Source organism: Ptychodera flava, chromosome 5 (genome assembly GCF_041260155.1).
Source record: "Ptychodera flava strain L36383 chromosome 5, AS_Pfla_20210202, whole genome shotgun sequence".
Classification (NCBI taxonomy): domain Eukaryota; kingdom Metazoa; phylum Hemichordata; class Enteropneusta; family Ptychoderidae; genus Ptychodera; species Ptychodera flava.
The window spans coordinates 31,853,284-31,868,271 of NC_091932.1; the positions used below are offsets into that span (position 1 = coordinate 31,853,284).

At 37.3% G+C, this 14,988-nt stretch overlaps 1 protein-coding gene across 3 annotated transcripts in view; it reads right to left on the minus strand.

Moving 5' to 3' along the window:
* Nucleotides 1–1,048: 1,048 nt before the first annotated feature.
* Nucleotides 1,049–14,988, minus strand: part of LOC139133518 (zinc finger protein 420-like) — a 70,875-nt gene continuing 56,935 nt past the window's right edge. Inside the window, exons 2-5 of one of the 3 annotated variants that reach the window (XM_070700165.1) lie at nucleotides 14,779–14,901; nucleotides 11,071–11,352; nucleotides 9,565–9,687; nucleotides 1,049–7,552 (exon numbers count right to left, since the gene is read on the minus strand). In XM_070700165.1, the coding sequence (XP_070556266.1) occupies nucleotides 5,217–7,552; nucleotides 9,565–9,687; nucleotides 11,071–11,352; nucleotides 14,779–14,901 (2,864 nt within the window). In that variant the 3' untranslated portion in view covers nucleotides 1,049–5,216. The remainder of the gene's footprint in view (nucleotides 7,553–9,564; nucleotides 9,688–11,070; nucleotides 11,353–14,778; nucleotides 14,902–14,988) is intronic. The other 2 variants (XM_070700166.1, XM_070700167.1) reach the window with 2 other exon arrangements.

The following is a 14,988-nucleotide window of genomic DNA, read 5'->3' on the forward strand; positions in this document are numbered from 1 at the left end:
CTTTCTGGTTTATGTCAAAAGCTCAACTTCTGTACTAAACAAATAAGACGACAGTGGACACCCTGTCACACACCTCTGTGAAGATCAAATAATTTTTTAATAACAAAATTGTTTATATTTCTATAGCATATTTTTACCCATTTACAAAACTTTCACCAACTTTGAAATGTTTCAATGCTTTTAACATACAATCTCTTTCTACGAGTCGAAAGCTTTTTCAGCAACAGCATTAAACCTGGCAACTTCTTTTCCTTGGCAAACATTAAATTAAAGACGATTCTGGTATTTTCCCTAATGAATCGCCCTTTTAAAACCCCTTTCAATTTTCATAGATAATATCAGATAATACAATTTTCGTTCTATTGGCTAACACTGCTGATGCAATCTTATAATCTGTGTTAAATAGAGTTATTGGTCGTCAGTTCTTTAAAAGTTGCCTGTCTTTATTTTGTTTTGGCAAACGTGATTATACCCTGTTCTTGTGTTATTGAGAATTCACTTGGATGGAGAGCTTGTAGAACACAGGGGGACAGGAAGGGCTTTCAAATTTTATCAATTCTCTTCTGATCTACCACTTTTGGGGGCTCATTTTAAAGTTCTTCGATCATGGAAAAGTTTTTTACCTTCTCAGTTTTTTCGAAAATCAAAAATTTTATATTTCGCCATAGAGTTAACATAGGGCTGGCGGCCAATTTTAATTTCAGATATCTGAAAATTTAAGGTACTTTGTCTCTCTAATACCAAATTTTGCACGGTGACCCCTGATTTTTTTCTTGATTTGGAAAGAGAATGGTCGAAAGTTTCATGTGGAAAGTTTGAGCAAATGTTTAAATCTTTCACTTATGAAATGCACATTACCTTAATGACCACGTCACAAATGTCCCTGGATCACACAGAACATCTTATAAAAACACTAAGTGTGGAAATCCATCTAAACCTGGACTTTTATCATTTTATATACCTTTCAATGCTTCAATACATTCTTCAATTGTCAATGTACCTTTTAATGTTTAACTCTGATCTCCATTAAAGCCCCAGTGCTGCTAACTTTTGATGGTTTTTTCATTATTTTTATTTTATAAATCAATTGCAACTTTTTATTCTACTCCCCAAAGAATGTTGAAACACCCACTATTTAGCTTGTCAACTTAGCGTCTATATGTGTAAAATGCATGAATATTGTTTACATTTGAATTCTAGTCCGGACCAGAAGTCAGTTTTCAACAATAACAATGCACTTTACAAACATAGGGGCTGAGTTGACAAGCTGGATACTGTGTATATCAACATTCTTTGGGGAGAAGAACAAGGAATTATGGTTTAACATTCAAAATAAAAATGGTGAAATTATCATCAAAAGTTAGCAGCACTCGGGCTTTAAGTTTAGGGAAATCTACATATTCCATGATAAATACACAGTCGGTTACGTGTATACTTTTGTGACCTCCTTTACTAGAGTATAATGTTTAACAATATGATTTTTTACATCTGTAACATTTGTTTTTGTTCCGTAATAAGTTTATCTTCTTCAATCACTTTATATATCAAATGGTTTTATTAATGTCCTGCTGTTTCGCACCGTGAACAAAGACAGTTTAGTTGGTTATTGACATTTTTCAAATCGGCACGCCTGTGTCTCCCATGTATTCAGGTGCTTTCTCAAAGTCCTTTCACTGTTGATTCAACAATTAACTCTTTGTCTTTTCAGAATTTGCACTATGATTTAATTATTTTTCATATCAATTTGTATCTAAGTGACTGCTGTGTACATGAATTTACGGAACTAAGCGTCAATATTGACTATTTACTTGTCTTCTGATGCATCACTGAAGTCTTCCAAATCAGTTGTGCGTTTCGGTGAACCAGGTGTGGCCTGTTCTTTGGTTGACATGCAGGTTCTGGCTTAATTTTTCGTTTTCATATCTCCTGACAACATTCTTCTGTACTCTTTGTCCTCTTCCTCTGTGGTAAACTTAAGGTAGTGACTCGGGTTCCTTTGTAAATTTTAGCGATTTTGTGATTATTTCATATTCTGAACCCCTGAAATATGATCTTTTTATTAGAGAAAACTGTGAGGTAACATTGTACTGGAAAATGTCTTAAATTTTAGTGAAAACACGGCCTTCTAACCACTGCGCGAGTTATTATTTTCTTTTTGTTTTAACGGTCCGGATTACTGTCAGCGTTATCGTTATACCTTGAGGAGATTATGTAAATTTTTACGCACCATGTTGCGCATGCGCGCACGTCTTCATAAGAGACGCTATCCAACATGGCTGATGACTGCCGGCAGTATAAGCAGTGTAGAAAACGCAAACGGGGGCCGAAGAAGCAAAATGGAAAGCTGATGGACGCGATGTTGTGTGTTGGCCGCTACAGCTAACACACAGCATCGTACACAGGGCTAGCGAGAGAGTTGCCGACATCGACGGTTATTTACGAAAAGTGAATAAAAGACTGGCATTTTTGGAAGTGATCGAGTAGCTGAGGTAGGCAGGGATACGACTTGGGCCCAAGAACGCTGAATTTCGACAGTAATTTGGCTTTTTACGTCAAGTCCCAAAATGGATTTGAAGTCACCGACCCTACGTACGGGTCTTTGCAGGGTTGTGGTGAGCGAGGCGATTAGCTGTAGCGGAACACATAGCATCGTACGCCGGGCTATAGATTACACTGCCGTCCAAAGAGAATCTATTTAATCTTCACTGGAAAATATGGTTCTATAACAGCAGCCCATATCTTGGACAGGTGCAGCCAACGAACAATGCAGTTTTAAAAAGGTCCTTACTATGATAAGATACATTGTGCATGACAAATAATGTGAACTGACTAAATTTAAGTCAAGAGGGTAATTAATTAGCTGTTCATAATTTGCCCTCCCACAGAAAATTTTTCGACTTAGGCCTACTCTCCCACTCTCAAACTTCATTTTTACCCACTCCCCACTTATTTTTGCCTGTTTCCCCTTCCAACTGTGAATTTTTGAAGCTCCCTCGCCCTGTGGCGAAAAAAATTGCCAATTTCCCCTGCCCTGGAAACAATTCCCCTCAAAAAATTTTCGCCAAGCCCTGTCCCCAGGACAATCAACCGATATCCGCCCTGCCCTACAAAACAAACTAAAATTTGCTCCCCTACCACCTAAAAACATGTCCCCTGCCCTAGCAAAATTAAAATTTCCCCTGCCCTCAAAAATTGCTCCTGGAATAGCTTTTTCGATGAATAGCTCCGTTGGCTGCACCTGTCTTGGACTTAGTTTGTCCATGGATGTAGGAAGCATGGTTTGTCCAATTTGTCAATCCGACACTGTTATGTCGGTCTAGAGCACAGCAACGTACGCGAAACGTCGCTTCACGATCGTTGCCTGTCAATTTCTATCTGTGGTCAAGAGAGTGTCGCTGGGTGTCGCGATATGTCGCCGTTTCAATTTTACAATGAGTGAATCTGTCGAGTATCGCCTCAGTCGTTTATTTTAAGTCATGAAGAATCGCTTTTACGTGTAACTGAAGTTGATTTTGGTTTCATACCCGAGGCCATAATAGTACATGTCACAGTGGAAAGCGAAATAGCGCACGAAAACCCGGTCATTTTTTATGGTGAGCAAAAGGACTGCAGCAGATCACATGTGAAAACCACAAAAACAAGTGCGACTTTCCCGCATTCCTTGAACTTCTCAACTACAGAATTTTTTAGAGCATCGAGAGTTGGTCGTTTCATCTCCGAAAGCAAGCAAGCAAGCAAGTGACGTCTTGTACTATAGGCACAAAAATCGGCACTAAATGAACTGGGCAACCATTTCACACTTGGTAAGTGCACATAAATTACGGGCTGTGAGACCGGAAGTCGAGCGCTTGCGAGAGAGCGAGCGCGCGTCGTCGGCAGAACGCAGACCTGTAAACCATTCCGGCTGTATGATTTTTTAAACTTTTCTAGTCTTGTAACCAGACTCTAACCGTTACCAAACAGTGTACAGTTAATATAATTATAAGCTAGATACGTATTTGACAAACAGATTATGCCCTGAATTATCTCTCTAGTGTTTATCGTGTAAATAGTACCCACCGCTTACGCTGACCAGCCTCACGTTTCTACGCACAATTTTCATCATTTTTAGGCGAACTAATGTTTAGGACTTGTCAGAAATTCTCTAACCTGATGCCCAATATTTAACCTAGACCCAGATCGAATAATTTTTTTTGAAACGCACAAAAATCCGACTTTTTTCGGCGATTTTGTGTGAAAAATGGGACGTTTACACAAATCGTCGATTTTCTCAGTTCCGATTTTGCTATGTATGCGCACCTTCAAATGAGTGTAAGTCGGCGACGCGTGGGCGGATTTCCCGATTCTTCGCATGCTAACACTTCATGAATAGACTTGAAAAACCGTGTCTTAGATTTTTGATAAACCCCCCTGAAGTGACGATAACTTGACAAACGTGAACAAAAGCCGATAATTTATGCGAAAATCCGACAGTTCACACTTCGAAGGCTCACTGTGCAGAAACAAAAGCGAATTTCAAAAATCCAAAACACGGTTTTTCCCCTTGTATATCCAGCTGTCTAGTGCCGTTAACAGATCACTTAGGGGTGCTGCCAATTCTTACTTATACTCTTTTAAGTGAAAAAATTCAAAATCACATGTTTTTGACTTAAACAAACATACCAATGCATGTTTTGACAACTAAACAAAATTTATACCTTCTTCAAATATAGACCTATTAGAAAATGTACCACATGTTGGGTGTGAGACCCTGTTTTCTATGTGAAACTTTTGATTGAAAATATGTGTCAACCAAACTGAGTCACTACCTTAAGTTGTTTTGTCAGTGGTGTCTTTGCTCATAATCAGGACAAACGAAGATTTTGATGGAGGTGACTGAGCCTTACAGAAACATGTCTTCACTGTAAGGCCACAGAGCGAAGATTATTCTGCTGGGTAAATGTTCTGCCACACTCATTGCATTCATTTGGTCTGATATTTGAATAGTTCAAGCTGTGCCTCTGAATATTCCCTTTTGGTGTGAACATTTCACAACTCTCTTTGCATTCATATATGGCCTGATATTTGTGTGGATCCTCATATGTGTCGTGAGATTGCTGTTGTCTGTGAATGTCTTACCACACTCTTTGCATTCATACGGTCTGATATTTGAATGGATCCTCATATGTGTTGTTAGCTTTCTCTTTTGTATAAATGTCTTACCACACTCTTAGCATTCATGTTGTCTGATATTTGAGTGGGTCCTGATATGTTGCTGCAAATGGCTCTTTTGAATAAATGTCTTCCCACTCTTTGCATTCATATGGTCTGATATTTGTGTGCGTCCTCATATGTGTCGTTAGCTTGTTCTTTTCTGTAAATGTCTTACCACACTCTCTGCATTCATATGGTCTGATATTTGTGTGGGTCCTCATATGTCTTGTTAGATTGCTGCTGTCTGTGAATGTCTTACCACACTCTTTGCATTCATATGGTCTGATATTTGAATGGGTCCTCATATGTATCGTTAGCTTGTTCTTTTCTGTAAATGTCTTACCACACTCTCTGCATTCATATGGTCTGATATTTGTGTGGGTCCTCATATGTCTTGTTAGATTGCTGCTGTCTGTGAATGTCTTACCACACTCTTTGCATTCATATGGTCTGATATTTGAATGGGTCCTCATATGTATCGTTAGATTATTCTTGTATATGAATGTCTTATCACACTCTTTGCATTCATACGGTCTGATATTTGTATGGATCCTCATATGTGTCGTTAGCTTCCTCTTTTGTTGGAATGTCTTACCACACTGTTTGCATTCATGTTGTCTGATATTTGAGTGGGTCCTCATATGTTGCTGCAAATGGCTCTTTTGAATAAATGTCTTACCACACTCTTTGCATTCATATGGTCTGATATTTGTGTGGATCCTCATATGTGTTGTGAGATTGCTGTTGTCTGTAAATGTCTTACCACACTCCTTGCATTCATATGGTCTGATATTTGTGTGGGTCCTCATATGTCTTGTTAGCTTGCTGTTGTGTATGAATGTCTTACCACACTCTTTGCATTTATGTGTTCTGATATTTGAGTGGGTCAACACATGTTGCTGAAGATGGCCCTTTTGAATAAATGTCTTACCACACTCTTTGCATTCAAATGGTCTGATATATGTGTGGGTCCTTACATGTCTCGTTAGCTTGCTGATGTGTGTAAATGTCTTACCACACTCATTGCATTCATATGGGCTTCTACTTGTGTGGGTTTTCATATGTTGTTTTAGCTTCCTCTTAGGACTATTCCCTTGAGCATATGTTTTGCCCTGCTCTTTGCATTCTAGTTGTCTATTTGAATGGGTCAGCATATGTTGCCAAAGATGGCACTGCTGTGTGTATGTTATGCCACACTCTTTACATTCATGTGGCTTCATGATCAAATGAGTACACCTGTGAGACTTAAGGTCGCTCTTCTGTGTGAATGTTTTGTGACACACTTCACATTCATGTGGTCCGATTTTTAAATGAGTCAACATATGAACCTTAAGGATGTCCTTGTGTGTGAATAGTTTGCCACACTCTTCACATTCATGTCGTCTGATATTTGAATGGATCAACATATGTTTGTTAAGGCTGCTCTTGTGTGTGAATCTTCTGCGGCACACTTCACATTTATGTGGTCTGAGCTGTAAGTGAGTAAGCATATGAGTTTCAAGGGTGCTCTTCTGAGTGAATATTTTGCCACACTCTTGACATTCATGTGGCCTGATGTTTGAATGGGTCAACAGATGTGTCGTAAGACTGCTCAGCAATGGAAATGTTTTGCCGCACACTTCACATGTATTCGGTCTGATCTCAAAGTGAGTCAACATATGAGTCTTATGAGTGTCATTCAGTGTAAATGTTTCGCCACAATCTTTACATTCATAGGGTCTGATGTGTGAATGGGTCAACAAATGTGTCTTAAGACTGCTCAGTAGTGGAAATGTTTCGCCACAAACTTCACATTCATGTGTTCTGTCCTCTAAGTGAGTCAACATATGAGTCTTAAGAGAGTCCTTCTGTGTAAATGTTTCGCCATGTGGTCTGATATTTGAGTGAGTCAAAAAGTGTCTCTTCAGGGTGCCCTTCTGTGTGAATGTTTTGCCACACACTTCACACTCAAACAATCTGATATTTGAGTGAGTTAACATATGAGTCTTAAGATTGCCCTTGCGTGAGAATCTTTTCCCGCACTTTTCACACTTATATGGTCTGAGACCTACATGAACTAATTCATGATTTTCTAGCTCATCCTTCCATTTAAATACTCGACCACATACTTTGCAATTGTGTCCATTTACATCTTGGCTCTTATCCAAGCTTGCTTGTAGACTTTGCATGTATCTCTGGCTATTTTGGAAATGACACTTCACCGAATCAAAGGAATCTCTAGGCAATGTAGATTGGTTGTCAGCTTGATGTAATCCATGCTGCAAATTAAGATGTTCTCTATCATTCCGCTCACAGGTCCAACCATTCTCCCACGTAATCAGACCATGTTGAACAAGACTTTGTAAGACCATTGAAGCTCCTGTTGGTAAAGAAATGGGTGTTGTAGAATTCATTAGAGTACATGTATAGCTGTAAAATGGTATCATCTAAGGTTATCCCTCAATATCACCTCTTGGTGGGGTTGTATTGCTGCTTGTGTGGTTGTGAGCCGCATCACACTTGTCTTTGACACACGTGATGCAGCCATTATTATGTACATGCAAATTAGCAATTAATTTAATGATAGCGCAAGAGTCATTGAACTGTATTTACAACACTGTGAGATCAACATCTGTACAAGTTTAATCGAATTTGATGCAATATCACTCTAATTAGGAAAGTTAATTACTTATGCAACTACGAATAAATTAACTTGCACTGATAAATGTCCTTATTCACTGTTAAAGCAATGTGAGCATAACATCTCTACCAAGTTTCATGAAATTTGATGTAGTATTTCTAGAAATATCAGCCTAATTCTTTCAATTCAATAATTGACATGATACTGCTACATGTCGTGAAACAAATTGATGTGCATATGCATGACATAGGCCAATGTCCTTGTACCAACTTTGAATGATATCGGTGGAAATATGTCTGAGTTATAGCTCTATACATGAAAAAATTGTTACAAAATGACCACAAGGCAGCCATATTGCATTGGATTGTGAAACCAATAGATATGCATATTTAGGACATAGGTCAATGTCCTTGTACCAACTTCGAATAAAATCAGTTGATACATATCTGAGTTATGGCTCCAGACATGAAAAAATCATAACAAAATAGCAACCAGGCAGCCATATTGCATCAGATTCTAAAGCCAATTGACATGCATATTTCGGACATAGGTCAACAGCTTTGAATAAAATTAGTTGATACATGTCTGAGTTATGGCAGCGGGCATGAAAAAATCATGACATAATGGCCGCCACACAGCCACATTTGATATTACCGTCTAAAAATCAAGATGCATATGTACCCGGTGTGACATAAGTCAATGGCCTTGTACCATTTTTGAATATAATCCGTTGAGACTTGCCTGAGTTATGGCTCTGGAAATGAAAAAAAGTAACAAAATGGCTGCCACGAGGCCATATTGAATCATACAATGAAACAAAATCAAGGTGCATATGTATGACATAAGTAGATGGCCTTGTACCAATTTTGAATATAATCGGTTGAGACTTGCCTGAGTTATGGCTCTGGACATGTAAAAACCGTAATAAAAAGGCTGCCATGAGGCCATATTGAATCATATAATGTCTAATATGTCTGACATAGGTCAATATCCTTATACCAATTTTGAATAAAATCAGTTGAGACATGCCTGAGTTATGGCTCTGGACATGAAAAAATTGTAACAAAATGGCCAAAAGAAACAAATTGATGTACATATGTACGACATAAGTCAATGTCGTTCTACCAATTTTGAATAAAATCGGTTGATACATGTCTGAGTTATGGTTCTGGACATGAAAAGAAATATAAAAGTTGGCTGCCACACAGCCATATTCAATCTTATAATAAAACAAAGCAACATGCATATGTATGACATGGGTCAATGTCCTTATACCAACTTTGTATAAAATTGGTTGAGACGTGCCTGACTTATGGCTAAGAATATGAAAAAATTGTAACAAAATGGCCGTCACACCCCCATATTGGATTATATAAAAAAAACAAATTGATGTACATACGTAGGACATAAGTCAATGTCGTTCTACCAATTTTGAATAAAATTGGTTGATACATATCTAAGTTATGGTTCTTGACATAAAAAAAAATCATAACAAAATGGTTGCACGGCAGCCATATTTGATTGTCTCAGAAAACAAATAAACGTGCATATGTATAACATATGAAGTAATTCTTGTACTAAGTTTTAATTAAATCACTCCAGGCATCTCTGAGATATCTGCGTGAACAGTCACATGGACAGATGGGCGCATGGACATGACCAAACCAAGTCCCCTCAGATGGTGTCCATGGGGACTAATAATACAGAACCTCAAGGATGCTCTATGTACAATGTACATGCACAAAGCTTACCTTCCATTGATAATGTGTTCTCTTGATATTGCCGACACAAGTTTGAATGAGTTGTCTCAAATGATTTTTCTAGCTCATGCAGCTGGTCAAAATGTTTTGCAGCTTTCCAAATGGCTCGACATTCTGAGAAAAATAAAAAGTTTTTTATAATAATTTAGGACTTTTTTGTCCCTCATGACTACTGTGTAAAGCTTCTAAAACACTCAGATGGGGCTTCAAATGGCAAAAATATCATATACAGTTTCAAGGTTGCTTGATTATTCAACTCGGATGTTGAGCTGAATATTAAGTCTTAGGAAGTGCATACTGAGTTTCATGACATAGAAAGACAGTCTTAATTTGAGGCTAGCCTTTCTTAACTCATCAACCATAGAACACTAAGTAAAGGCAAAGCAAGACAGCAGTTCAAAACTGCAATATTTAAATTCAGTAAAGTGATGTTTTATTTCACTGTTGTGATATTGTATTTGACATGTTCCATTATTTTCTCTGCTACTTTGTGTTGCTATGTTTATGTGTAACCATACGCATAACAGGTTTTATTCAGTAGGTTTTACCTGGTAAACCAAATTGAATTTCATTCACTGGATAATAAAGATTACAGTGTCACTATTATGCCTTTTAAGTCCTTATAATCTTTACGGCCCTAATATGGGTTTTGTGGACTGAGGTGGTACTGGGGAAGTGCCCAAGTGTGCGAGGGCCTGTACACTGTATGGCCAAGGTCCTCAAAACCCTATCTGGCCGTAAATGATTTATCATTTACTTTATGGAATGATAAATATGTTGTCAACATGACTATGCATTTTATTGGACATTAAAATGTGTGCAATGTCAAAAATTCACTTGTGTCAGTTTTTCAGAAAACCAATGGCCACTTCCTCCACAGATCAAAATGCATAATGACGTCATTTCTTTACCTGCAGAATACAAGAACTTGCAAATGCCACAAATGTTGCATGGAGATCATTCAGAAATCGGGTACATAACCAAGAATATTGCTGTAATCAAATCAGCAGTCATACTTATCAGTCATCAACATCACGATGTCCTAAATAGCAGGTTTTAAACCTACCATCTTACGCAAATTAAGCGCCACAATAATTTTGCACGCCGTGGAGAACACAGGTTTATGTTGATCATGGACATGAACATGTACATTTAGGAAGGAACTATTTCTATGCTTTGTTCAAGTATGTAGACTGAAAGATTCCGTCACGTGCGGGCGCTCCGGCGCACTGCGACCTACGACCCTTTACCAAAAGGGTCGTAGGTCGCAGTGCGCCGGAGCGCCCGCACGTGACGGAATCTTTCAGTCTATTCAAGTATGGAGAATGAATGAAAAATACAGACGATATACACAAAACAAAAACACAGAGTCTAATAAATTACAACATAACCGTATGTGAACCCCATGATATAAGGTATGTCCTCTGATTCATTTTTGTTCATCAATCACAACATTATACACACAGGTGCCTATGTAGTTTAAGTTTAGTACCATACCTTGAATGCCCAGCGGAAAGTCAAGGTTGAATCCACCTCCATAGTTGAATGGACGAGTACCACTGTTAAAGCTTGCTTGTAGACTTTGCATGTCATTCTGTCTCTTTCGGAAATGGCACTTCACCAAATCAAAGGAATCCCTAGGCAGTGTAGATTGGTTATCAGCATGATCTAATCCACATTGCAGATTCAGATGTTTTTTATCATTCCGTTCACAAGTCCAACCATGCTCCCATGTAATCAGACCATGTTGCACAAGACTTTGTATAACCATTGCAGCTCCTGTAGGTACAGAAATGGGTATTGCACTGTTCATTTGAGTACATGTCTACATGTATCTGTAAAATGGTATCATAGAACATATTAAGTTATGTGAACAGTTGACATTGATTCCTGGTAGTTGCATATCATTTGACAAAACGTAAAAATCAGTATGGATTGCATACACCAATTAATCCCAAGTCTCCACTATTTTTTAGGAAGTGCAGAAAATTCATGCTAAACTAAATGCTGTCATGAAATGTTTCTCAAGAAGCCAATGCAAAGAAATGCAATAACATCAACTGCATTTCGGTACTCTCTATGAATAACAACATTTTAATAAAATATGCATGATTTTACAAAATATCAGCAAACATTTCAATGTCAGACTTACTCATGGTAAAAACTTTTAATGGCAATAACCTTGATCAGCAAATATAATAACAATAATATAGGGAGGCCAGAAGGTCGCCCAGGACATGCTGAATTGACACTCAATCACCAGTGACTTAGTCATGTTCAAAATTGAAAAACATCGATAACGGGAAAGAAAATTATGGAAAAAAATACATGAGGCTAAAAATTAAAAATGCAGCTATTCTCTCATATGTTTTTTATTTCTTTATATGAACTACTTACTTTTTGAATAAACTGCAAAATTGAGCTAGAAACGGTACCGGGAACGGCGATCTGAAACATGGCAGCACCTAATATTTACATCACTGATTTTGAAACGCATTTTTGAAGGTGAGCCAATCAAAACATCCCTTACATCGAATACTCATTTGAAAGCCCAGATCTCGCTCTTTCTCGCGATATAAGGTTCTTCACCAACATAGGGCAGTGTATATGACCAAATCCGAGACAAAAAATTGAGAGCGATTTTTCCGAGACCTAACCCGACCAACTCTCAGTGAAACGTCCTCTAGTACGCAGTTTATCATTATTTCTTTTGAATTTTTGCTAGAAAAATGAGAAATTTTGAACAGCTCACGTATTATTGACGGAGATATTGACCACGCTTCACAGTAAGTGAGGCTAACCACAATTCTCCATGATCCGTACACACGGAGATCACTCATTGAACTGGAGCAAATTTCTTCTGTACACAGAACAGCTCGGTCCCTATATCAAAATTCTGGGACCATAGTTTTTGATAATCATAATTCTCTAATTTCTCACGGTGAATAATGAGAAGATCAATCCCTTTTGCGCAGAGGAGATAGCAATTTTGTGATTTTGTCGACATAGATTTTTGACAGCCATACACAATATTTTCAAGGAAACTAAGGGAATAAGTTGCATCTGTGTTGGCAAAAGAAAGGGTATTGATTTTTTTAAATGTTTGTAACAAAGGAAATTTGCATGTCTGACAGGTGGTATGATGAGACCATCTTAGTTGCTGATAACTTTACCATGACAAGTATGCAATTTTTAGCACCTCCAAACATCGACTTCTCATTCAATTTACTCCTGAATTTTAAAGATGATCAATAATTTTGGAACATAGTTTTAACCAATAATCCTTAAATTAAATTCTAAGTTTCAAATTGTTCAGAAACTGATAAAATTGAAGAAGCCTTTACCAAATAATGTCAAAACTCCACATGGCCCAAGTGGTGATGTTTTGAAAGCCTTTATTTGAATAAAATACTTTTTGTAGGTAGTTTTAATGCAGTAGAGCTATTCAAAAGTGTCATCAGCTCAAAAAGACCTTCAATTTGATATATCACTTATGCCCTTTGAGCTTAATATTTTCATTTTGTCATTTCTCGTTAAGTGTCGTTCATCCGTTGCCATGGATAAATCCAATATGGCCACCATCATAATCGCGTAATTTTAGGATACATTTGTGTGTGCCATTGAAATCTATCTCCATGCCAAATTTGGTACAAAAAGATGTTTTATGAACAAAGTTACAGCAAATTTACTGTAAATTTCAGCTAAAACTCCTTCATTTTTGTCCCATTGTTCCCATTGTTATTATATGTATTGTCTTTCTACAGAAAGAGTAAAAGTGAATGTTTTAAAAAGCTATAAAATTGTAACCGTTCATCCAATTTCGAAAATTAAAAAAATGTTTAGCTTCTCTCATTGAAATCTAAAAAACTACATTAATTAAAATGCAGATTGAACATTTCAAAATTTCAGTTGGCCTCCCTACAATAATACAGAAAGATCAATCCTTTGAGCGCCGAAGTAAAATTTTGTCACCTTTAAAAAATATACCCTTGTCAATTTTTTCAAGATTTTTGCCAAAAGTTTGATAAAAATACCATCGAGGACAGGGTGCTCATATTTGGTTTGAATTGGTCCATTCAAGAAATATTTAAACCAGAAAAACAAGAATGACAAAAGTAAATAAGTTCTGAAACTTTAGGTACTGGAGGTCAATTTTACCAACATACATAGCAGAGGAATGTTTCAACTCAGTCCCTCTTAGTTTGAGCAGGTCTGCCAACATGTAACAGTTCATGAACAATGACAGAAAACGACTCATAAGCTGTTTCAGTTACTGCCACTACTCCAACACATTATAGGTACGCTTCACATAAATAGGTCAAAGGTCATAAACCTGTTTGTCAGATGTGTGGGCTGTTTCAGTTACTGCCACCACTCCTGCGCATTTGCAGGATTTCCCCTTTTTCTTACCTCATTAACATATTTTTGAAACTGACATGTTCATTTGAACAATGTCACATCTCAATCCATGGGTCTACCTGTACACCAAATACTAAGATGGTAGGTGTGGCAGTTTGGGGGCTTTTTCATTGTGACGGACATACATCCACACATACATACATGCATAAATGCATACATACATCCAAACATACAGACGCCACCAACTCACCATATAAGCTCTTTTTGGTATTTATATACATACCAAATATGAACTAAAAAACTGTAGCCAATGAAATTTGATGTTCATTTAGTTCAAAATTATCAAAAAAATTACAGAAAAATATATAAAAATTGCTAAAAATGTTGCACTAAAATTTGGTGGGAAAAATACAGCATTCAAAAGGTTAAAACATGTAGTGATACAGTAGTAGGAGGCTTATCTTAACATCTAGGGTGCAGTCCTTGCAGTCTTGATAGAACATAAAAGTGTGGATTTGTTTGACTAAAGTGGAGCCAGATACTTGCGCAAAAAAGATGACATGCCTATTATATTTGTCTATATTTAGCATTATACAAACTTTAGAGGGCTTGGTACAGTGTCTTTGTGGGAAAATCCTGTTAGCCGGAGAATCTTTCAGGTTCATCTTGTGATAGGTACATACAAAACAATACAGACAGTCAAATGCAAAAGTACCCAGTACCTAGTTAGCTGCTTACAGTGTACCTATACATGCATGCCTGCTCACGGTACATACTCACTTACACATACACATAATACAGTAAAGGAAATCTCAGTGCTGCTCTATGTACATGTGCAAAACTTACCTTCCATTGATAATGTGTTCTCTTGATATTGCTGACACAAGTTTGAATTAATTGTCTCCAATGATTTTTCTAGCTCATGCAGCTGGTCAAAATGTTTTGCAGCTTTCCAAATGGCACAACACTCTGAAAAAAATAAAAATTTTGACTTGAATATTAAGAAATCTCAAGAAATGCTTACTTTCATAGAAAAACATCATAGAACAACAGAGT